The sequence below is a fragment of the Gaeumannomyces tritici genome, assembly GCF_000145635.1.
Source record: "Gaeumannomyces tritici R3-111a-1 unplaced genomic scaffold supercont2.7, whole genome shotgun sequence".
Lineage (NCBI taxonomy): Eukaryota > Fungi > Ascomycota > Sordariomycetes > Magnaporthales > Magnaporthaceae > Gaeumannomyces > Gaeumannomyces tritici.
Window position 1 is genome coordinate 239,917 of NW_008804551.1, and position 20,105 is coordinate 260,021.

At 59.2% G+C, this 20,105-nt stretch overlaps 8 protein-coding genes across 8 annotated transcripts in view; 3 read left to right on the forward strand and 5 right to left on the reverse strand.

Annotated features, from left to right (window-relative positions):
• GGTG_11426 (WD repeat-containing protein) overlaps positions 1-1,014 on the forward strand; it is a 5,718-nt gene extending 4,704 nt beyond the window's left edge. The window contains exons 4-5 of the mRNA XM_009229316.1: positions 157-385; positions 468-1,014. Coding sequence (XP_009227580.1) covers positions 157-385; positions 468-700 — 462 coding nt within the window. The 3' untranslated portion in view covers positions 701-1,014. The remainder of the gene's footprint in view (positions 1-156; positions 386-467) is intronic.
• Positions 489-6,290, reverse strand: GGTG_11427 (pentafunctional AROM polypeptide). The gene is made up of 2 exons (XM_009229317.1): positions 6,163-6,290; positions 489-6,050 (listed from the first exon to the last, which is right to left on the reverse strand). Exon 2 carries the CDS (start codon positions 5,907-5,909, stop codon positions 1,182-1,184), a length of 4,728 nt encoding a protein of 1,575 aa, XP_009227581.1. The 5' UTR covers positions 5,910-6,050; positions 6,163-6,290; the 3' UTR covers positions 489-1,181.
• On the forward strand, positions 6,218-7,154 carry GGTG_11428 (hypothetical protein). The gene is made up of 2 exons (XM_009229318.1): positions 6,218-6,289; positions 6,429-7,154. Exons 1-2 carry the CDS (start codon positions 6,221-6,223, stop codon positions 6,612-6,614), a joined length of 255 nt encoding a protein of 84 aa, XP_009227582.1. The 5' UTR covers positions 6,218-6,220; the 3' UTR covers positions 6,615-7,154.
• GGTG_11429 (hypothetical protein) lies at positions 7,060-7,485 on the reverse strand (the record flags this gene model as incomplete). The annotated part of the gene is made up of 1 exon (XM_009229319.1): positions 7,060-7,485. One exon carries the CDS (start codon positions 7,483-7,485, stop codon positions 7,060-7,062), a length of 426 nt encoding a protein of 141 aa, XP_009227583.1.
• A 231-nt stretch (positions 7,486-7,716) lies between these two features.
• GGTG_11430 (hypothetical protein) lies at positions 7,717-9,849 on the reverse strand. Its single transcript, XM_009229320.1, has 3 exons — positions 9,432-9,849; positions 8,962-9,360; positions 7,717-8,888 (listed from the first exon to the last, which is right to left on the reverse strand). Exons 1-3 carry the CDS (start codon positions 9,664-9,666, stop codon positions 7,858-7,860), a joined length of 1,665 nt encoding a protein of 554 aa, XP_009227584.1. The 5' UTR covers positions 9,667-9,849; the 3' UTR covers positions 7,717-7,857.
• Positions 9,779-14,002, reverse strand: GGTG_11431 (hypothetical protein). The gene is made up of 6 exons (XM_009229321.1): positions 12,686-14,002; positions 11,312-12,558; positions 10,966-11,230; positions 10,691-10,903; positions 10,497-10,607; positions 9,779-10,420 (listed from the first exon to the last, which is right to left on the reverse strand). The coding sequence occupies exons 1-6, from the start codon at positions 13,667-13,669 to the stop codon at positions 10,343-10,345; spliced, it is 2,898 nt and encodes a 965-aa protein (XP_009227585.1). The 5' UTR covers positions 13,670-14,002; the 3' UTR covers positions 9,779-10,342.
• A 718-nt stretch (positions 14,003-14,720) lies between these two features.
• On the forward strand, positions 14,721-18,807 carry GGTG_11432 (5'-3' exoribonuclease 2). Its single transcript, XM_009229322.1, has 4 exons — positions 14,721-14,970; positions 15,097-15,318; positions 15,416-17,543; positions 17,617-18,807. Exons 1-4 carry the CDS (start codon positions 14,883-14,885, stop codon positions 18,299-18,301), a joined length of 3,123 nt encoding a protein of 1,040 aa, XP_009227586.1. The 5' UTR covers positions 14,721-14,882; the 3' UTR covers positions 18,302-18,807.
• Positions 18,354-20,007, reverse strand: GGTG_11433 (ornithine carbamoyltransferase; the record flags this gene model as incomplete). Its single annotated transcript, XM_009229323.1, has 3 exons — positions 18,354-18,726; positions 18,812-19,505; positions 19,663-20,007. 3 exons carry the CDS (start codon positions 20,005-20,007, stop codon positions 18,683-18,685), a joined length of 1,083 nt encoding a protein of 360 aa, XP_009227587.1. The 3' UTR covers positions 18,354-18,682.
• Between the last annotated feature and the right edge of the window lie 98 nt (positions 20,008-20,105).

A 20,105-nucleotide genomic window follows, 5' to 3' on the forward strand; every position in this document is an offset into this window, starting at 1 on the left:
CTCTCTCTCTCTCTCTCTCTCTCTCTCTCTCTCTCTCTCTCTCTCTCTCTCTCTCTCTCTCTCTCTCTCTCTCTCTCTCTCTCTCTCTCTCTCTCTCTCTCTCTCTCTCTCTCTACCGTGCCGCATCTCCTCAGGCTAACAACAACACTAAAACAGACGCCCGTCTACGCCCTACTCGAGACACCCTACTCCCCGGACCTCAAGTCCAAGCTCTTCCTCACCGATGACCCGGCCCTGATCGTGCTGTACGCCCAGCTGCGGCAGAAGACGCTGCAGACGCTCCGGGGTGCCTCAAAGGTCACCCCCAAGGTGGAGTGGGAGTTTGTCCTGCACAACGCCCGCCTGTACGACCGCATGGGCTGCGACCTGCTCGGGCTAGGTCTGGGTGTGTTATGTTCTTTCCCCCCCTTTGCTTCTTGTTTAAAAACAAGGTATATAATCTAACCCAACCCCAACCAAAACAAAAGTCCGAAATTGGGAGTTCCTCGGCTCCAGCCGCGCCACCCCCGGCCTGGGCGGCGACATCGACCCCCTCAAGCTCCTCCGCCGCCGCAGCTCGCTCGTCGTGGCCGACATGCCCGTCGCCCCGCTCTCGCCCACGGAGCGGCGCGCCGCGGCCAGGGGCGGCGCCCACCAGCCCCCGCCCAGCGTCTTTGAGGAGCCCGACTCCAACTCGCTCCTGGACAGCTTTGGGTTCTGAAGCAATAAGGAATTAGAAAAAGGAAGGGGGATGAGAGGAGCGTATTTGGGAGGGGGTAATGAATGTCCTGTTTGGCTTGTTGGCGCGCGCGCGTCTTGTCTGGGTTCGGCGTTGCAGGCATGTGTGCAAGGGCTGCCCAGGCGCCAGATCAGGCTCATGTTACACATGCTACTTTTCTGTATATTGTAACATTTATAAACCGCCAGCATCGACTTTTGGATTCGCATTCTTTTACAAGACCGAGGTCACCTCGCATGTATTGCCAAAGTAGAGAGGTGTCACCATCGACTTGTTCAACCTTTTGCCTGCTTGGGTACCATGATTGTTCCTTCTTGTGCTCTGATTGGAATTTGTTCTACCCGAAATCCCTAATATCCGATCCTCCTTTTTGTGCGGCCTTCGTGGCGAGCCAGCCTAGAGCACCCCCCCACCTTCCTCCTCCGCCGCCGTCCGCGTCCCGCACAGCCAGCGCGCAAACCAATCAAGCCGACGAGGTCGTGCCCAACACAATCGACTTGCAGTCCTCAATCAGGGGCGCGACCCCTGTCCAGAGCTCGAACTGGTACTTGCCCTGGGCAGCCAGCACCGTGGCCCCCGGGACGGTGGCCCAGCCGCTCGCCTCGGCGAGCTCCATCATGGCCGTGACGGGCGGGAAGTAGGCCATCTCTAGCAGCACGCGCGTGCCGGCGGCCGGGGCGAGGCTGAGCACCGACTTGAAGACGTCCGTCATGCCGGGATCCGTCGCCTTGTCCGCGGGGATGGTGGATATCGCCACCTGGGGCGGCGCCTGGTCCAACCTTGTCAGGGGCTCGCAAAGGTGCTTGATGTCGTACTCGCTGGGGAAGCTGGACGCCATGGTCTCGACGTTGGCCGCGCTGCGCGCGACCACGTAGATGGGGGCGAACCCTAGCGAGTGGAGCGCGAATATCGCAGCGCGTGCCGTCCCCCCGGCTCCCAGGACCACGGCAGGGCGCGGCGATGGCGGGCGCACGACGCCGCTGGAGCGCAGACACAGCGCCATGCCCCGCCAGTCGGTGTTTTCGCCGACGAGCCTGACACTTCCGTCTGGCTGCTGCGTCGGGATGATGGTGTTCACTGCGCCGATTGTCTTGGCAGAGTCGCTCACCTCGTCTAGGAGTGGGATGACGCCGAGCTTGAGCGGAATCGTAACCGAGGCGCCGCCAAAATCGGGGGCCCGGATAAGCTCCTGCATCTCAGACGCCACGTCGGTCTCGAAATTGGAGTAGATGTGCGGGAGGCCGTTCTGCTCGAAAAGGGTGTTGTGCAGCGCTGGCGATCTGGATTTTGAGATGGGCTTGCCAAAGAGGTGGAAGCGGCGGCGCGGGAGCTTGCCCAGGAGGTGAAGGCCTCGTCGGATCTCGGCCGCCGACAGCTGTCCAGGGGCGGCAGCCGCAGTGAGGCAAGAATGTGTGACGGGCGCCAGGAACCCGTTCAAGACACGGCTCAGCTTGCCCGCCTCGCCCATGTTGAGTGCGATTAAGGGTGTGTTCTTGTGGGCCGAGGACATGCGCGCCTTGAAGCCGGCGAGAGCAAAGTTGTCGTCGTCGCCGCGAGACCAACCGACAAGCTTGACGACATCACCGTGACGCAGCGCCTTGTTGTAGAAGGGAATCCAAGACCCGTTGCGCCACGACAGGGTGCCCTTGGGGTCGTGGTGCGAAGCTATGATGCTCGTTTTGCCCTTGGCTTGCGTGGTCTTCTCGATCACGTCGTCCGGCATGGTCATCTCCACGTCCACGTACTCGACGCCCAGGCGGATGGCGAGGAGGTAGAGCGTTAGAGCGCCCTCGTAGTTGTCGTCTGGGTAGCGCCCACCCTGCGAAGCAGTGCGCACCGTAAAGACGATGGGCAGGTTGCAGACGTAGCGTAACAGAGCAACCTGCTTGGTCACGAACTCGGGCGAGTGGTCTTCAAGCAGGTCGACGCGCAGCTCGACGGCATCAGAGCCGACAACGGCGCGAGGGATGATATCGGCAGACGCCCCAATGTTGGGCACCGTCAGCGAGACAAAGAAGGAGTGCGGCTTGGCCTTGGCCTCCTTGAGGTGCGAGCTCTTGCCGCTCAACAGGGCCACAAAACGTGCAAAGTCAGCAGGTGGTTCCGCTGCATCGCTTACCACATCCAGATGCGGGCTGTGGTACTCTAGGTTGCTGCACTCCCGGTACCACGGCTTGCGGCGCATGTAGACGGCCTCGTTCTGCTCCGTCCAGGCCGGGCGAGTCTTGTCGCGGTTGAGATACTCGACCACACGTTCCGTGTCGCGGTGGACGAGCAGGACGCGCCCGCCAGCGCGACAGTACGAGACAAGAGCCTCACGGGCCTCTGGCGCCTCGACAATCCCGCCGCCGCAAGAGAATACATAGCCGCGAGACTTGCTGCTGATGACGTCGTGAAGCAGCGCGAGCTCGGCTGCCCTGAAGCCTGGCCAACCAAGGTCCCCGCGGATCATGTCGGGAATGGTCATCCCATGCACCCGCTCCAGCTCCGTGTCGAGGTCTACAAAGGTACGGCCCATCATGGCGGCCATCCACTTGCCGGCTGTGGTCTTGCCGGCGCCCCTCATGCCAATGACGAAGATCGAACCGTCGTCGGGCTTCGCTGATGGGGCTTCGTGGCCGGATGCGGCATCACTAGGCTCTTCACCGTCCATGGCCACTCCAAAGGACCCAGAGAGCACATCCCACCACCCCGGCCACGTCTTCCCAGTGCACTCGCGTTCCAGAATCAGGGTTGGCTGGGGGGCGACAATGGACAAGACGCCGAAACTCATGGCTACCCGGTGGTCGTCGTAGCAGTAGACTCCGCCGGCGGGCTGCGAGAGCTCCTTCAAAGGCCTCCCCGTTACCTCGATGCCGTCGTCGAGCTCGCTGCAGTGCACGCCGAATTTTGCAAGCTGGTCCTTCATGGCCGCGATGCGGTTGCACTCCTTGACGCGCTGGTTGGCGATGCCCGTGATTTTGGTGGTGCCGCTAGCCACAGCGGCCAAGACCGAAGCAGTGAGGAAGGCGTCGGTCATGGGCTCCATGTCAACATGCGGGATAGCCTTGAGTTGTCCGATGGGCGGGCCTGTGACGGTAGTCGAAGTTTCCGACTGTTCGACTGAGCAGCCCATGGGCCGCAGCACCTCGATTGCGAACCGGGCATCACCCTGGAGCGATCCCGACCCGATGTTGGGGATCGTGCAGGTTGTGCCGGTGATGGCGGCAACCGCCAGGGGGTAGGTAGCCGAGCTGGCATCGCTCTCGACCGTGTAAACGGCCGGGTTGGTGTAGACACCCCGAGGAATGTGGTATGTGTTGGCCTCGGTCGCGGAGCGCTCCACCTCGATGCCGAATGACCGCATCATGGCGATGGTCATGTCGATGTAAGGCTGCGAGATGGGGTGGCCGCCGACCAAACGCAAGGTCACGGGCTCCTTGGCATACGGCGCTGCCATGAGCAGAGATGACACGTACTGGGACGACACGGTTGCGGCCACCTCGATGACGCCACCACCAAAGCCGCCTGCCGCATCGACGCGGACCGGCAGGCTGTTCTCCTTGCCCAGGTAGGTGATGCCAATGCCGTTCGAGCGCAGGGCGGTCACGAGTGCGCCGATGGGGCGCACCTTCATGCGTGCGTTACCGGTCAGCACTGTGGAGGAGGCACTTCCGTCCTCGGCGGGCGAGCACAGAGCGGCAACGGTGGTGAGGAAGCGCGAAGCGGTGCCCGCATTTCCAAGATAGAGCTCTTCCTGGCTGGCGACCAGCTGACCGCCGCGGCCCTCGACAACCAGCACCTCGCCGTCGTCCTCCCACGAGCAGGTGGCGCCGCGCAGCCGACCGATGGCGTTCAGCATGTGCTCCGTGTCGTCCGAGTGCAGGAGGTTCTTGATGCGACAAGGCCCCGTGCCGAGGGCGGCCAGTACAAGAGCCCTGTTGGATATGCTCTTGGAACCGGGCGGGGTGACGTCCACCTTGAGGCCAGGGCGTACGCCGGGGGTGACGCGGACGGCAGGGGAGAGGACAACGCGGATGGCGCCGTCGTCGACGCTGCTTGCCTTGGGCTCGTGGCACTTGCCAATGGCGGAGAGCAGTACAATCTTTTTCTGCCTGCCGTCGTTCTTCTTGTCGACGGCCATCTTGTTCAGCAGGACGTCGACGGGGCACTTCTTGCCGGCCGTCAGCTTGACCACGCGCTTGTCATCAACCGACGTGGGCAGGTCGTAGCTGGCTATGCACTTGGCCAGGCGGGCGACGGCGGCAGGGCGCAAGATGCCCAGGTGGCGGGCCAGCTCGGACTCCTTGACCATGCCAATGGCTACAGCCTCGCCATGGAGAACCTGGGGCGTGAGGATGGCCTCAAAGGCGTGGCCGATGGAGTGGCCAAAGTTCAGGAGATTGCGCAGCCCGCCCTCCTTCTCGTCAGACGAGACCACGTGGGCCTTGACGCGGGCAGAGCCCAGGACGATGCGCTTGAGGATATCGCGGATCGGGAGGAGTCTCTCGGCGGAGCACGGGCGGCGGACGGCGGACAGAATGGCCTGGGCGTTCTCCTCGAGGGCGGTAAACTCGGCAGCATCCCAGATGGCAGCCGTCTTGACGACCTCGGCCATGCCGTTGATGAACTCGCGCGCGGGCAGGGTGTCGAGGAAGGCCAGGTCGATGTAGATGCGGCGGGGCTGCCAGAAGGAGCCGATCAGGTTCTTGCCCATCGGGGTGTCGATGGCGGTCTTGCCGCCAATGGACGAGTCGACCATGGCCAGCAGCGTGGTGGGCACCTGAACGAAGCGGACGCCGCGCATGAAGGTGGCGGCGACGTAGCCGATCATGTCGCCAATGACGCCGCCACCCAGGGCGATGATGACGGTGTCGCGGGTGCACTGCTGCTCCAGCATCCAGTCCTCGATCTCGGCCTTGGTCTCGCGGCTCTTGGAGGCCTCGCCCGGGGGGATGGCGTAGGTGAGCAGGCGCGGGGCGCGCGCCGACGTGGTGCCCTTGGCCAGCGCATCGTTGAAGACAGCCTCGAAGGACGGGACGTAGATGGGGGACAGGTTGGTGTCGGTGATGAGGACGTAGGTGGACGAGGCGATGTTGGCGAGCAGGTCGTGAGTCACGTAGTCGAGCCAGATGCCATGGTCGACCACGATGCTGTCCTCGCCGAGGATGCGGATCTTGGTCGGGTCCGACGACCCGCTGGCCGCCAACATGGTGTGGTGTCAGGCAAGGCCAATTACTGCTGGGGCTGGTCTATGTTGGCCGGCTGGCGTCTTGCTTGCGTCTTGCTCCAGCCTCGTCGATGCAGCTTCAGGTCGAGTGGTGTTGGCCGAGCTCTCCTGAACTCCTGAAGGCTGAAAGCGAGGGGCAGCCCAAACTCAATTATTAGCCTATGCTCGAGTGGATTCTGTGGACCAGCTCCAGCCAGCCAAGTGAAGCTTTCCAGCTGTTGGCTACGCGCTATACCTTTCTCAGCACTCCCAAGCGCACAAATAGCCTATATTGATGCTAGGGAGCCAAGCTTATGGTCCTGACTGTCTGGCCATTACTCCCCAGCGGTTTTGCAATCTCCAAGCTCGACGACCACCATAATGTTTGTGCCCCTCCTCCGCTCCCGGCACCTCGCCCACTCGTGGGGCAGCAGTGTGGGCCTGGCATATTTCCAGCGGCCAAAGGGGTTACATCCCGCTGGCGATCGCTTGGGCTCATGCTTATGTTTTTGTAAGCGACAGACGCGTGCCGCTGACGGAATTATCAGCTTCATGTCTCTCGAACAGCCACAAGACTCTGGCCGATCAAACTCAAGGCAGGTCTATACACCCTTCACCTATCTAAGTACGAGACATTGCCTCCAAGATGACGATTCAACTTCAGGAGTTGGCAAAGTTTTCAAAATCCAAATCGGCGGGCGCATCTGAGTTCCAGGCAAAGCGCACGTGCATTAAAAACCAGTCCAGCACAAGCTTCGTTGACCTCGTAATCACTAGCCTAGCAGTTCATCTCAATGTTCCCAGATGAAGCCTTATGAAGAGCCGTCCTGATATAGGCCGGCGCGCAGAACATGTCTGTCTCGAAGGACATCCAGATGTCCGAGCAGGGCCAAGGGCGGCCGTCGGTGCAGCCGCATCCCCAACTATTTCGAAACAATGGCGGAAGGTAGCCGGGAGGTCAGTAGAGGGGATATGGGAAGAGCCAAGGCATTGCGCAGAGAAGAAGGCACCCACTCGTTGATGACCCTGCACTCGCCCCGGAAGTTGTCTAGATAGCCGGATCCGCAGTACTTGGTGGGCTCGTTGTAGAGGTCGGCATCGAACGACACGATGTGCCATTGCTTCCACGTCTGCAAAAACATGTTATTGCCTCTCACGTGTTAGCCGTTCTGTGGAACCTTCTTTTTTTCTCTCTTTTTTTTTGGCGTTCTTGGGGAAGGGCACCGACGCCATGGTCAACCATCTCGCATTTGTTGATGCCGCGCAGCGGGCCGTTCTTGGGGGGGCCCGGGGTCGGGCCGGTGAGGGTGTAGGTGCTGATGGGGCTCCCGGTGGTGCTCACGACGACCACCTTGGTCCCGTACACGGTGGTCAGCTTCGTGGTGATGGGGCGCCGGCTCGACGTCGCGAAGGTCCTGGCCATGATTCCGTCGGTGGTCATGGCAATCCGCGATTCCATGGTCAGGTTCGCGGTGGTGTTTAGGGTCTGCTTGGCGGCGTCCAGGGTCGAGTTCGCGGTGATCAAACCGTCGCCGCGGGCAGCAGTGCTGCCCAGGGCGAGCAGGACGGCCGTGGCCATGGTTGTGATGCCTGGGATCATCTTTGGTTCTGCTTGGCGGGAGTTGTATGATATTCACACTGATATGTCACGCTAACGCCCCTACCCGGTTGGCGACGAGAAAAGTGGCCAGACCGTGAACAATGGAAGAGAGAAAAGACTGGATGGACGAGCAGACAGACGAGAGTGGTTTAATACAAGTCTGCGGCAAATTTTCAGTGGTGACTTCGCCTCATGACCTCAGGGGCTTGAGGCTATTCAGGAGTTTTGGCTGCATCATTACTGCCATCGACGTACATGGCTTCCATATCTTTTTTTTCTCTACTTGATCTATAAACTCAATCCCACAAGGATGTCTGTTCAAGCAGCAGATTTGCATGTCAAATTTCTAGGCTAGCGCACCTCCCAGACCTGAGAATCTGTGACATTGTCAACGCTAGCGGCCTCCTTGACTTCACCCTGCTGCTCCGCGCCCCAGTCCACCTTCAAGCGCAGTCCTCGCGGGTGGTCATCGGGGATCGAGACCGTCAGCTTGCCCGACACCGTCTGGCCCTTGGTCAGCGTGAGAGGGGCGCAGCCTGGGCGGGTGGTCAGGATGCCCTGCTTCCAGTGCGTCGGGGTGCCAAAGGGCCCCGTGGTGAAGGCGACGCGGTCGGCGCGGCTGCTGTCGCCCCAGGCAAGGGCGGTGGCGTCGGGCGGCTCGACCGTCTTGCCGCGCGCGTTGCAGAAGAAGGTGTCGAACCAGACGACGAAGGCGTCGAGGCGCGGCGCGTCGGCTGTCAGGGTGGAGCGCCAGGTGGACTCGAAGATGAGGTCCTCGACGCGGACCGTGTGCAGGTCTAGCATGCGGAACATGAAGGGCTCGCCGCACAGGGAGCGCGGGGGCAGCACCTCGATGTGGCTCTCGGCGCAGATACCCTCCTGCATGGCCTTCATGTCGAAGCCGTAGACGTTGCGCCAGAACGTGATGTGGTCGTCGACCCAGTCCTGGTCCGACATGGGGGCCACCCACATGGACGTGTGGCTCGGGACCAACAGGCCGTCGGGGGCCAGGTAGCGGTCGCGCGCCCACAGCACGCTGGGGAGCATGGCTTCGTAGAGCAGGCAGTAGCCCATCCACTCGCTCACGATAATGTCCACCTGCTCCACCGGCAGCTTGACCTCTTCCATCTTGCCCTTGAGGCAGGTGATCTGCTCGCCGAGTCCGTTGTTGAAAATGTTCTCGCGCGCCTTGTCGATGATGTCCGAGTTGTCCACCGCAATGACCAGCTTGGCCCCGGCCTTGGCGCAGAACATACTGAGAATGCCAGTGCCACAGCCGATATCGAGGACCACCTTGCCCTTGAAGAGGTCCTTGTTGTTGTAGATGAAGTCGCGGTATGCCTCGGTGCGCACGGCATCCTTAAGCATAGTCTCGTGGATCTCTGCATTGGCATGGTTAGGCTCCATAAGCGGACATGTTCGGGCAAGGGAAGACCAAGAAACAGCGTGGCGCACCGTTGCTCGCGTACGAGTCCCAGTAGTACTTGGACTCGTCGACTTCCTTGGCCGGAACGGCAGCAGCAGCGCCAGACACGGCCGCGGTCGACGAGGCGCCCTCGTCCTCGCCCCAGCGCTGATCCAGCGTCTGCTGCACTGCCGTGCGATAGTCGGCGAACTGGCGCACGAGGCGGTCCAGCTCAGCTTGGAGCTCGACGTTACGCGATCGGAGGGCATCGGCCTCGCCACCAGCAGCTGCCGACTCCCCAGCAACAGGTGCGGTGCTCTCAGGGAGGTCGTCGAGGGCCATGATGAATGCGTCGTCGGCTAGCACCGGCTTCAGGTAGCGGTCATCCTCCAGGTCAGCCGGCTTGATCTCGGCCGGCAGAGCCGCGCGGTCCAGCGCCCGCTGGCGGACTTCAGGTATCGTCTCAGGTTAGCACGTACTCACGTCGGTGGGATCCGCACATCTGGGAATGGATACCAACCATAGTTGATAAGCTTGATGCAGCCATAAAAGTCAAGCCCCAGCCTGTCGCGCGTGGCAACAAAGTCGAAGCCATGCTTGTCTTTGCAGTGCTTCACCATGGAAGCAGCATCTGTAAAAACGGCATCGTCGAGGAGCGACACGATGGTGGGCGGTTCCTCGACTTCGTTCTCGGCGTCGACCCAGCCGTCCTCACTCGACGTATCCGAGCCGCTGGAAGAAGGGGGCCCGGCCATGTTGGAGGTAGATGGATATCGCTATCTCTTCTGGTGCAATAGGATTGGATACTGCCAATAGAACTCAAAGATTATGTTTGTGCCTAGTCCAAGTCGAGCCGTTCCACGTCGAGTTGTGTGCGACGGATTTTCGAATTTCCCCCACGCTGGATAAACAAACTGCCAATCTGGGAACTTTTTTTTCTCAAGACCCCTCCTTCCCCTCCTGAGTGTTTTCTCGTTCCCTCCTCAACTCCCACCCATACATTTTATTCGCCAATCCGATCTTTGCAGGCCGTTCGTTAATTTTTGGGGTCCCCACATCCTATATCTCTTGCAAGAAATTGCAAAATCACACATGGAAAAAGATTATAATCCCGGCCTCACCTCGAGCCCCTCGAGCTCTGTCCCAATTGCTCCCCCTCACACTAATGATTACACAGCATGATCGACTACGACAGCTTTTGAACGCTCCCGTCTGTCTCTTGGATATCTGGGCAGGGCTGAGTGTGTTTCCACATTCATAGGGACAAACTCTTGGGATAGATGGAAGCGTGCCGACAAACTTCGAGAGCTTGGTGAACATGCCCAAGAACATGGAGAACATATTCAATGACAAGCGGTGGTTGGGCCGGTTCAAATTCGCACGTGCTTGTCTAGAGCCAGGAGAACGCCCGGGAGTAGCCTTTCACTTCCTTCACTCGTCATCATCGTCCTCGTCTTCGTCAGAGTCCTCACCATCAGAAACCGTCTGGCCGAGAGCCTTTAACCGTTCCTGAGAAGGGGAAATGGGTTAGCGCCATGTACCGCTGTGTTGTCAGGTTGGGGCACAAGGAGGGCCAAACACTAACCTTGTACTTGTTGGTCTTTTCCTCAAGATCACCAAACACCATCAGAAGGTCGTCCAGTTCACCCTGGGTCGCCTTCTTTTCTGATTGCGCCTGTTTCAACAGGGCGTCGTTCTAGGAAGGGGAAGTCGAGGTTTGTCAGTAAAAGAGAAACAGATGACAGGAGCGCCGCGCCTGTTCACCCCTTTTGAACTCACCTTCTTCACTTGCTCCTCCTTGCTTGCCACCAACTTCTCCTTCGAGGTCACAAGCCGCTCCAGCTCACGAAGCCTTCCGTCCCGCTCCGTAAGGTTCTTTTGCAGCGCTTCCAGTTTCTCTTCAGCCTCCATGGTTGTGGCGACCTGAGCGGCCAGCTTCGCGTTGAAATCGTCCTTGGCGGCCTGTAAGTCATGCGCCCTCGATTTGTTTGCCTGAAGTGCTTGTTAGTCACTTGGGCCGACTATGTTCCGGGCTGGCAGGGCCGCCTTCTCACCTTCATAAGGTCGACTTCGAGCCGGCTTATCGTGGCTCGGAGGTCGGCCACAGCAGCCTCGTTACGGCGCTGTGTACGCTCCAGCTCGGCAGTTGCCAACTTCTTTGCCTGCTCTACTTGCTTCTGGAGCTCGCTCTCACGCGTCTGAAGCTTCTTCTGTAGTTCATCCTCGCGTGACCGAAGCTGTTCCTGTAGCTCATCCTCTCGCAGCTTATGCTTCCTCTGCAACTCCTCTTCCCGTGACTGGCTCTGTTTGCGTAGCTTTCTGCGTTGGGTGTTAGATCTCGTCCCACCAGTGAGCCTATTGGCTGACCAAATGCAGCCGGAATGAGGGCGTGTCGCTTACCCAACTTCCTCCTCATGTAGCCTCTGCAGAGACTCGTTTACTGCCTTGAGCCTTGAAAGCTCTCCCAGGGTCGATTCCTTTGCTCGTCTGTGGTCCGCCTGTTCCTGGCCGAGCTGGCCGTCCAGGGATGCAATCTTGAGCTGTGCTTCTTGTAGTTCCCTGTCTTTTTCCTCCATTTGACTCCGTAGCCCGTCGACGAGCTCTCGCGAGATGCCCTTCTGGACGCCGTTCGCCACCACTGATATCTCCATGCCTGGCTCCCTGTCGATGGCTCGGAGAATGCGGCTGTAATTGTCTTTGAAGAACTCAACAAACGAGCCATCAAAAAAGACATCGGGAAACTTCTGGCCTGACGAGACGTCCAACCGTTGAGGGAGCACCTCGAAATCGCGGACCAGGGGGTGGCTCCTCAGCGTGCTTAGTTTGTCGATGTACACCTCACGCGTCATTTTCTGAAGAAGGATTGGTTGCAGCGTCGTTCTTGGCACAGGCGAATCCTTGGTCGAAAACTCGTAAACAACGCCCAGCAACATGGCGCACAGGCCCTGTACGATCGGCCCTCCACCCGTATTCTTAGCAACGGCGTTGACGAGCCCCTGAATGTTGCTACCTTCCCCGAGGAAGTCGTTGACGCCGTCAAGATCCTCAAATAGCCAGCACAGCAGCAACATGAGACTTCCGATAAGGACCCGCTCATCATCACCACGTCCCAGGCCCGAGACGAGGTGTGCGGTGATGGTTTGGATGCTCGTTACTACCTCCTCACCACTCTCTTCATCGCCCTCGGTAACATCCATAGCCATGGCCTTGGCCTGGGGGCTATCCATGAGCAAGTGCAGCATGATGACGGCGGCGAACCAGTATCGGTAAGGGTTAGTCACCGATTCCTCGGCGGGCGATCGCATCAGGGTTGTCAGCACGTTCGCCGTTTCGTCCGCGCCAGATCGATGGCCCTCTATCGCTCGTGATAAGAAGTGCTGGCGCACTTCCGAGTGATGAAAGAAGTACGCCTTGAGGCACCCGCATGCCGCAAACCTGAGATCAAAGTCCTGCACCGTGTGAACACTCAACGTGAGATCCAGCAGACCATCAATTACGTACACGGTCACTGTGCTGTTTCCCTTGTTGTCCAGAGGTTGCCCGCCCACATGCTGCGGGTGGTCGAGTGGGGAAGGGACTTGAAGCTGAGCAAAATTCTCTTGGAGAACACCGTTGCCTCTGATGATATCGGCACAGGCTACGAGAGCCTGCAGAGACATAGCTTGAATTAGAGAAAGCAAAACCATGGCAGAGGTGGGCCTGACGAATAGTGTCCCCGTATTAAATAGATATGCGTCTATATAGGCACATGGGGTGGGGTGTTTGGCTGCTCACCTCGGCCTTGATGGTTGTGTCTGCGTCATGGTTGAAAGCGAGCTGGAGGGCATGAAACAACAAGCCGTGTTGCCAGAAGGCGGCCTGGTTCTGAGGGGTGCCCACGGCTCCGGCTACAAGGAAGAGCCGGACAACAGCAAGTAGGGCATAGACGTTCCTGTTGCGCTGCTCCTCGGCCCAGGAGGCTATCTCGCGCTCCTCGCCCTCGGCGGGTTGGTAGGCGTTCTTGAGAAGCCCCGTCAGCTTAGCGACGCAACCCGTCTCGCGGAAAAGTGTTTGGTTAGACGGGTTGATTCGCAGCAGGTTGGCCAGGAGTATCAAGCAGTCCTCGACGACGCGGCCGCCCTCAGCCAAGCCACCGTCGGAGGCGACGACTGAGAGAATGCGCTCGAACGCGTTCTCGAAGGCGACTAGCTTCTGGATCTCAACCGAGCTCGGAGTGAGATAGGTGAGCAGGGTAATGGCCTCGTTGCGGACGGCCTCGCGTCGGTCGTCGAGTATGGCGACGAGGCGGGGGATGCCCAGGGGCGCGGTGAGGACGCATTCTTCGGCGCGCTCAGTGCGAGCAGAGTGGACGGCGGAGAGGAGCTGCAGCGAGTACAGCCGCGAGTAGAAATCGGGGGTTTCGAGGAAGTCGAGCAGGAGGGTGATGTTCTCCTGGCGTTGGGTGAACTCGTCGGCGAGCCAGAGGGCGATCTCGTCGGAGGCCTCGGGGCTGTCGTGGTTGGGGCTAAAGAGCATCAGCAGGGTCTCCAGCACACCCTTGACCGTGTCGACATCCTCGCCATCTTTGGATAGACACCCGATCAGGCTGCGGAGGGCGCCCGAGGCGACCGAGGCAGGGTACTGCTTGGCAAAGCTTCGCAGGCCCAGGATGGCGGCGCGGCGGTCCTCGAGCAACGTGGCCGAGCCGAGGCGGCCGCTCAGGACTGAGATGGTCTCGCCGACCGACTGCTTCGCCGGCGCCGCTGGGATCGAGAACATTGTTGGCGGGGTTTGTCGGCAACTTGCGGGGAGGGCAGGCGGAAACTAGTGGGTTCTAGGACAACGAGCCATCGAGGAACGCTTGCAGATTCATGGTGATGGGCCGAGTCGTCTATGGATATTTTGTTTCGTCGAGTCTGTTCGCAGAGCAGCTCCCCTCGAACTCTTCCAGGGCTCGCTGTTTCCTCTCCCTCTACTTTGTCTTCCTAGTCGATCGATTTTGGCGCCTGGCTTCTAGACCCGAGGTTTGGCCTTCCGGGCTGATTGCGTCGGTGATCGAGTTGCGGGCAGCCTGGGCGCGGGCAACATCAATGATCAATGTGGACACCTCACGGCGTGGGCAGGGGCATACATCAGCAATTGTCCCTGACTTAGGGCACCCCGGCTCTTCAGCCATCAAATTGATGTCGCTGTAGCACATGCCGTGCCTGTGATTATGGCAGCAGACCAAGCAGGAGCTACAACTACCACGGAAGGGTATCTCGAATTTTGGGCCGCAAAAGTGACAGCACTGAGGCGCCGAATACTGAGGGAAAGCGAATCGGTAGGAATGAGAATAACATCAGAATATAGGAACAGGAATTCGCTTATTTGGCCCATGTTCCCCCAGGGCCATGCATTTCTCTCTTTTTTTATCTTGCGGGCATATCGTATAATCATAGGACGCTTATTTTACCGTCCTTTGACAACAGTTTACCTCTCGTTCGTCCCTGCGCATTGCGTTCCGAGATGGTTACTTGATTTGGTCTTCCCTTGAGCTTTGGGACGGCATCAGCTCGGGCTGTCGCATCCAGCGCGACCCACACTAAAGCCTGGCGCGCGCAACATTCGGCAGAAAGCTGATAAGATAAACCTCCATTAGTCACCACCCTTGAGGAGATACCTTTGCCCAAGCTAAGTTTTCCACCTGCGGAAAAGGTACTGCACCCCTTCCGGATACTTTTGTTTCGATCCACCTTTGTTCTCACCGCCCTGGTTTTGCAAGACCAGGACCCTTCCAGTCGCCGGATCCGTTGCGGCTTGGTTCCTGCAGCTCCCTCCCGTCCTCCCTCGTCGCACAACGAGCGGCGACAGTTTGCCCTTCAACCGAATCCCATCCGGGCAAGCCGCCGGTTTCCTCCTGTCCCATCACATTTTCTAGGAACGACCCAAATTGCGACGACAAGCCCAACAAATCCGCAAGCCGCGAGCGTCGTCGCTTACCACCGCCGCCATGGGTATTCCTGCGGCGTTCCGGTGGTTGTCCACCAAATATCCCAAAATCATCTCCCCGGTCATAGAAGACAAACCTATCGAGATGGGTAAGTCGTACCCGCGTTCGCGCGCCTTCTCGTCTCTTTGCGACGCTTCCATTCTCGGTGTAGTCTTGGCGAAGCTCTGGTCCCAGTGATGGCTAACAACCGGCGCGTCGTTTGTTTCATCGGTAGACGACGGCACTGTCATTCCCGTCGATACTGCGAAGCCGAACCCAAACGGAGAGGAATTCGACAACTTGTACCTGGACATGAACGGAATTGTTCATCCCTGCGCGCATCCCGAGGACAGGCCCGCGCCCAAGGACGAGGAGGAGATGATGCTTGAGATTTTCAGGTATACCGACCGCGTTGTCAATATGGTGAGGCCGCGCAAGGTACTCATGATCGCAGTTGGTAAGCGCGCCCAAGTTCATATATACTTTTCAGATTCTGTCCACCGCCAACTAAAACGATCACCCCACGCTAACCACTTGGACCCTTCGTCTGGCAGATGGTGTTGCTCCCCGTGCCAAGATGAACCAGCAACGATCTCGACGATTCCGATCTGCGCAGGAAGCCAAAGAGAAGGCTGAGGACAAGATGGAGCTTCTGAAACTACTAAAGCAGCAAAATGGTGGCGACGTTGCCCCCGAGACGCTCGAGAGCGTAACCAAGAAGGCTTTCGACACCAATTCCATCACTCCTGGCACTCCCTTCATGCTCATTCTGGCCGCCAGTTTGAGGTACTGGTGCGCTTACAAGCTGAACACCGACCCCGCCTGGGCCAACCTCAAGATCATCATTTCTGATGCTACAGTGCCCGGCGAGGGCGAGCACAAGATCATGGACTTCGTCCGCTCCCAGCGGTCATCGCCCGACCACGACCCGAACACGAGGCACGTCATCTACGGCCTGGATGCCGATCTCATCATGCTAGGTCTCGCCACGCACGAGCCGCACTTCCGAGTCTTGCGCGAGGATGTCTTCGCCCAGCAAGGAAAAGCGAGGATGTGCAAGCTATGTGGGCAGAAGGGACACGATGCGCAGAACTGTCGGGGAGAGGCCAAGAAGAAGGAGGGCGAGTTTGATGAAAAGGAAAAGGCCGAGCCGCTGAAGCCCTTCATATGGCTGCATGTCTCTGTTCTTCGCGAGTATCTTGCCGTCGAGCTTGAGGTTTCAAACCTCCCATTTCGGTTCGATCTGGAGAGAGCCGTTGACGACTGGATTTTCCTCTGTTGCTTCGTCGGCAATGACTTCTTGCCGCATCTACCTGCCCTGGAAATCCGTGAGAACGGAATCAACACCCTGACCAACATCTGGAAGCGGAACCTGGCAACCATGGGCGGCTACGTCACCAAGGACGGCCACATCGACCTAGAGCGGATCCAGGTCATCATGAACGGTCTGGCGCAGCAAGAGGACTCTATCTTTCGGAAGCGAAAGGAATCGGAAGACCGCAAGGAAGCAAACGCCAAGCGGCGCAAGCTCCAAGATGACAGAGAGAAGTACGGGAGGAAAGGCGGGCAAAACGAGTCGTTTGGTGGTATCGCCGAGCCTGGAAAAATCATCACGCACGACATGGTGGTCAACCGCGCCGCAACCCAGGCGCAGGATGCCAATGTGGCAAACAAGAGCGCGGCGAGCATTCTCAAGAGCCAGATCAAGGCTCTTTCGGCTCCAGCGGGCGAAGCCACCCCTCCCGAGACACCTGTCAAGAACGGAGGTGACTCGGAAGACTCGAAAGACTCGAAGCCGGACACGCCTGCCTCAGAGACGCCCGCGTCGGCTCTCGGCAAACGCAAGGCTGAATTGTTGGAAGATGGCGATAGCTCAGCCGGGCCCAACAGCCCTGCCCCTGGCACGCCATATTCTGGTGCAGCGGAGGGCCCCGTCGACACCGTCAGGATGTGGGAGTCGGGATATAGTGATAGGTACTACGAGCAAAAGTTCCACGCCGACCCCAAGGACGTTGGTTTCCGCCACAAGGTGGCCCACGCGTACGTCGAGGGTCTGGCGTGGGTACTCCTGTATTACTTCCAGGGCTGCCCGTCATGGGAGTGGTACTACCCCTACCACTATGCTCCGTTTGCGGCCGATTTCCAGGGCCTTGCGGATCTCAAGATCTCATTCGAGAAGGGGAGGACGTCGAGACCCTATGAGCAGCTCATGAGCGTGCTGCCTGCTGCGTCTCGCGACAACCTTCCTCCCGTCTTCCATGATCTCATGACAAACGAGGACAGCGAGATCATCGACTTCTATCCCGAGGACTTTGAGCTCGACCTCAATGGCAAGAAGTTTGCCTGGCAGGGTGTCGTGCTTTTGCCCTTCATCGAGATGGACAGGCTTCTGGCTGCCGTCGAGGCCAAGTACCCGCTGCTTACACCGGAGGAGGCGGCGAGGAACGGCGTGGGGAAGGAGGTGCTCATCTTATCTGACGCCCACGAGGGGCTTTATGAAGACATCATCACACACTTCTACTCGAAGAGACAAAGTGGCTCCGAGTTCACGCTCAATCAGCGGAATAGCGATCTCTTGGCAGGCAAGGTGTCGAAGCTTGACGACTACCTGCCCCACGGCGCGCTAGCGTATCCTTTGGAAAGGAAAAGCATGCCGGATGTCGAGTACGACCGCTCATTGAGGTATGAATCACGCGGCCAACCCGGTCCCTCCTGTTGACATGCCATATCACTAACGCTACGCTCTACATTTTAGTGTGCATTACGAGATGCCCAAAGCACATCCCCACAAATCCATGCTGATGCGAGGTGTCAAGTTGCCAACCCCAGCGCTCACCCGGAGTGACCAGGAGGAACTACGAGGGAAGCTGCGTGGTCGTGGCGGCGGCGGCTATGGCGGTCGCGGTGGCTATGGAAATGGCAACGGCGGCGGCTATGGCAACAATGGCGGCGGCTATGGAAACGGCGGCGGCTACGGTAACCGTGGCGGCTATGGCAACGGCAACTCATACGGCTCCCGAGACCACCGGGGTGACCGGCAGGGAGGAGGAGGGCAGCAGCACCGCAATCAGTCGTGGCAGCCTCCCGCACCAGGCCAGTCCGGATTCGGGGTGGGCTCGCTTCCCCCGCCTCCGCCTCCCGGACAACACTACGGCGGCCATGGCCAAGGATACAGCAACCAGTATCCTCCAGCCTACCCCCAAGGATACCCACAGTATTCCGGGGCGTATCCGCCAGCTGGCGCACCTGCTTACCCGCCGTCATACCCACCGCAATCGTACGGCGGACATGGGCAGCACGGGCAATACCAACCTCCTCCGCATGGGGGACATCGCGGATCGTATAACAGACACGACGGCGGCGGCCGGGACCACGGCTCTCACCACGGCGGAGGCGGTGGTGGTAGAGGCCGGGACAACCGTAACGACAGACGGTACTAATGGATGAAATGGAGGTGCTACCCGCCCATGGAGTGGCAGACCTTTGGTTGGGGGGAAATGTTGGCTTCAAGATCTTCAAAGTTGTATCATTTGTATAAGAGGAAGGGTGACTGGGTCTTGTTTGCATTTCTGTTTTCTATATGGACTCGATGCTGTCGAGTTCGCGCGATGTTTGAGATATCCGAGGCAGGCTAAGGATAGCCGAGCAGCCCAGGCAGCCGGTCGCTGCTCAATCCCCATATGCTTCATATGGTGTTCAAAATTGCCACACATTGTCCAACAGGCAAGGACTATATTATTTTAGACGAGGCATACCTGTCGTCGATTTCAGAGTGGCGCATCCATTGTTCCCAACACATGTCCTGTCACGAATCGAATGTTTTACAAGATCTTGCCTTTGTTGACGACAAATGCTTCAATGGCAGCTAGAAATGCGCAATAACGTCGATTAGTCAGCCTCGTACCTCAAAGTGATAGGATAATTAAGTCTTATCCGTATTTTCAACTTACCTACGGCGGCCCATAGCCTGTTTTCGGCTTCCTCAAATACCAGCGATCTGGGGTTGTAGAAGACCTCGTCGGCGACCTCCTCGGGGTGGCGTGGGAGACAGTGCATGAACTTCCAGTCAGGCTTTGCGCCACCGCGCTTCGCAAGGTCGTTTGTGATTTGGAACCCGGCAAAGGCCTTGAGTCGCTTCTCGGCCTCGGCCTCCTGGCCCATGGATACCCACGTGTCCGTCACCAGGATGTCGGCGTCCTTGATGGCCTCCTCCGGAACCTGGGTCTCAGTGAGCTTTCCGGGGTGGGGGGCGGAGGAGGCGGCAGACTCGATCAGGCTTCTCATCGGGGCCGGGATGCCGTAGCCGGCCGGGGAGGCGACCGCGACGTCGGCGCCGAGCTTGACGCCAGCGATGGCCATGTCGAAGAGCACGTTGTTGGAGTCGCCGACCCAGGCGATCTTGACGCCCTCCAGTCCGAGGCCGCCGCCGCCCTCCCCGCCGGCAGACGAGGGGAAGGCCGAGTGGATGGTCAGGAAGTCGGCGATGGCCTGCAGCGGGTGGAAGTCGTCCGACAGGGCGTTGATGACGGGCACGCTGGAGTGCTCGGCCAGGCCCGCCACGTCCGAGTGCGGGCCGACGCGGGCGACCATGCACGAGGTCATGGAGGATATGACGCGCGATGTGTCAAGTAGCGACTCGTTCACCTGTCAAAAAAGACCTCGGAGCATCAGCACGAAAGTTGGAAACATGACATAATATGCGGCCATTTTGCACACGTGCCTTGCCCACACACATATATATACAGGGTGCGGGATGCAAAAGGTGCTTTTTTCTTCATCTTCACGTCTGGGGGAGCTTTACACCAAGCTGGATGTCGTCCTTGCCCAGGAACATGGGGTGGCCGCCCATCAGGGCGACGGCGGCCTCGGTGGAGACGCGGGTCCTGGTGCTGCGCTTGCTGAACATCATGGCCACCGTCTTGCCCGAGAGGGAGGCGGCCAGCTGTGCGGGGGTGCTGCCGGCCTTGACGGCGCGCTTGTGCGCGGCGGCGGAGCGGACAAGGGCCGCGAGCTCGGCGGGGGCCAGGTCCGCCATGGACATCAGGTGCCGGGGCTTGGGGGCGGCCGTGGAGTACAGACGGCCGCCCTGCCGCAGCCGGGCACCAGCTAGGGCGTTTCCTAGAGTCCGGACGGCTGGACGATGCATTTTGTGGTCTTTTGTCTTGGGTTAGGTAGTGTGATTTCTTCCTGGGCACCTGATAGGTGTATGTGGTTGGGAATTTGTCTCTTTTGTCTCTGATGGTG

Coding starts and splice junctions, on each gene's coding strand:
- GGTG_11431 (XM_009229321.1), bottom strand. CDS start 13,669: ATGTTCTCGATCCCAGCGGCGCCGGCGAAGCAGTCGGTCGGCGAGACC. Junction 12,559..12,685: donor ACACAACCATCAAGGCCGAG/GTGAGCAGCCAA, acceptor ATGTCTCTGCAG/GCTCTCGTAGCCTGTGCCGA. Junction 10,608..10,690: donor AGGAGGAGCAAGTGAAGAAG/GTGAGTTCAAAA, acceptor TCCCCTTCCTAG/AACGACGCCCTGTTGAAACA.
- GGTG_11428 (XM_009229318.1), top strand. CDS start 6,221: ATGGTCCTGACTGTCTGGCCATTACTCCCCAGCGGTTTTGCAATCTCC. Junction 6,290..6,428: donor AGCTCGACGACCACCATAAT/GTTTGTGCCCCT, acceptor TGTAAGCGACAG/ACGCGTGCCGCTGACGGAAT.
- GGTG_11427 (XM_009229317.1), bottom strand. CDS start 5,909: ATGTTGGCGGCCAGCGGGTCGTCGGACCCGACCAAGATCCGCATCCTC.
- GGTG_11432 (XM_009229322.1), top strand. CDS start 14,883: ATGGGTATTCCTGCGGCGTTCCGGTGGTTGTCCACCAAATATCCCAAA. Junction 14,971..15,096: donor AGACAAACCTATCGAGATGG/GTAAGTCGTACC, acceptor TTTCATCGGTAG/ACGACGGCACTGTCATTCCC. Junction 17,544..17,616: donor GAGTACGACCGCTCATTGAG/GTATGAATCACG, acceptor TCTACATTTTAG/TGTGCATTACGAGATGCCCA.
- GGTG_11430 (XM_009229320.1), bottom strand. CDS start 9,666: ATGGCCGGGCCCCCTTCTTCCAGCGGCTCGGATACGTCGAGTGAGGAC. Junction 9,361..9,431: donor CATCAAGCTTATCAACTATG/GTTGGTATCCAT, acceptor CGATACCTGAAG/TCCGCCAGCGGGCGCTGGAC. Junction 8,889..8,961: donor GGACTCGTACGCGAGCAACG/GTGCGCCACGCT, acceptor ATGCCAATGCAG/AGATCCACGAGACTATGCTT.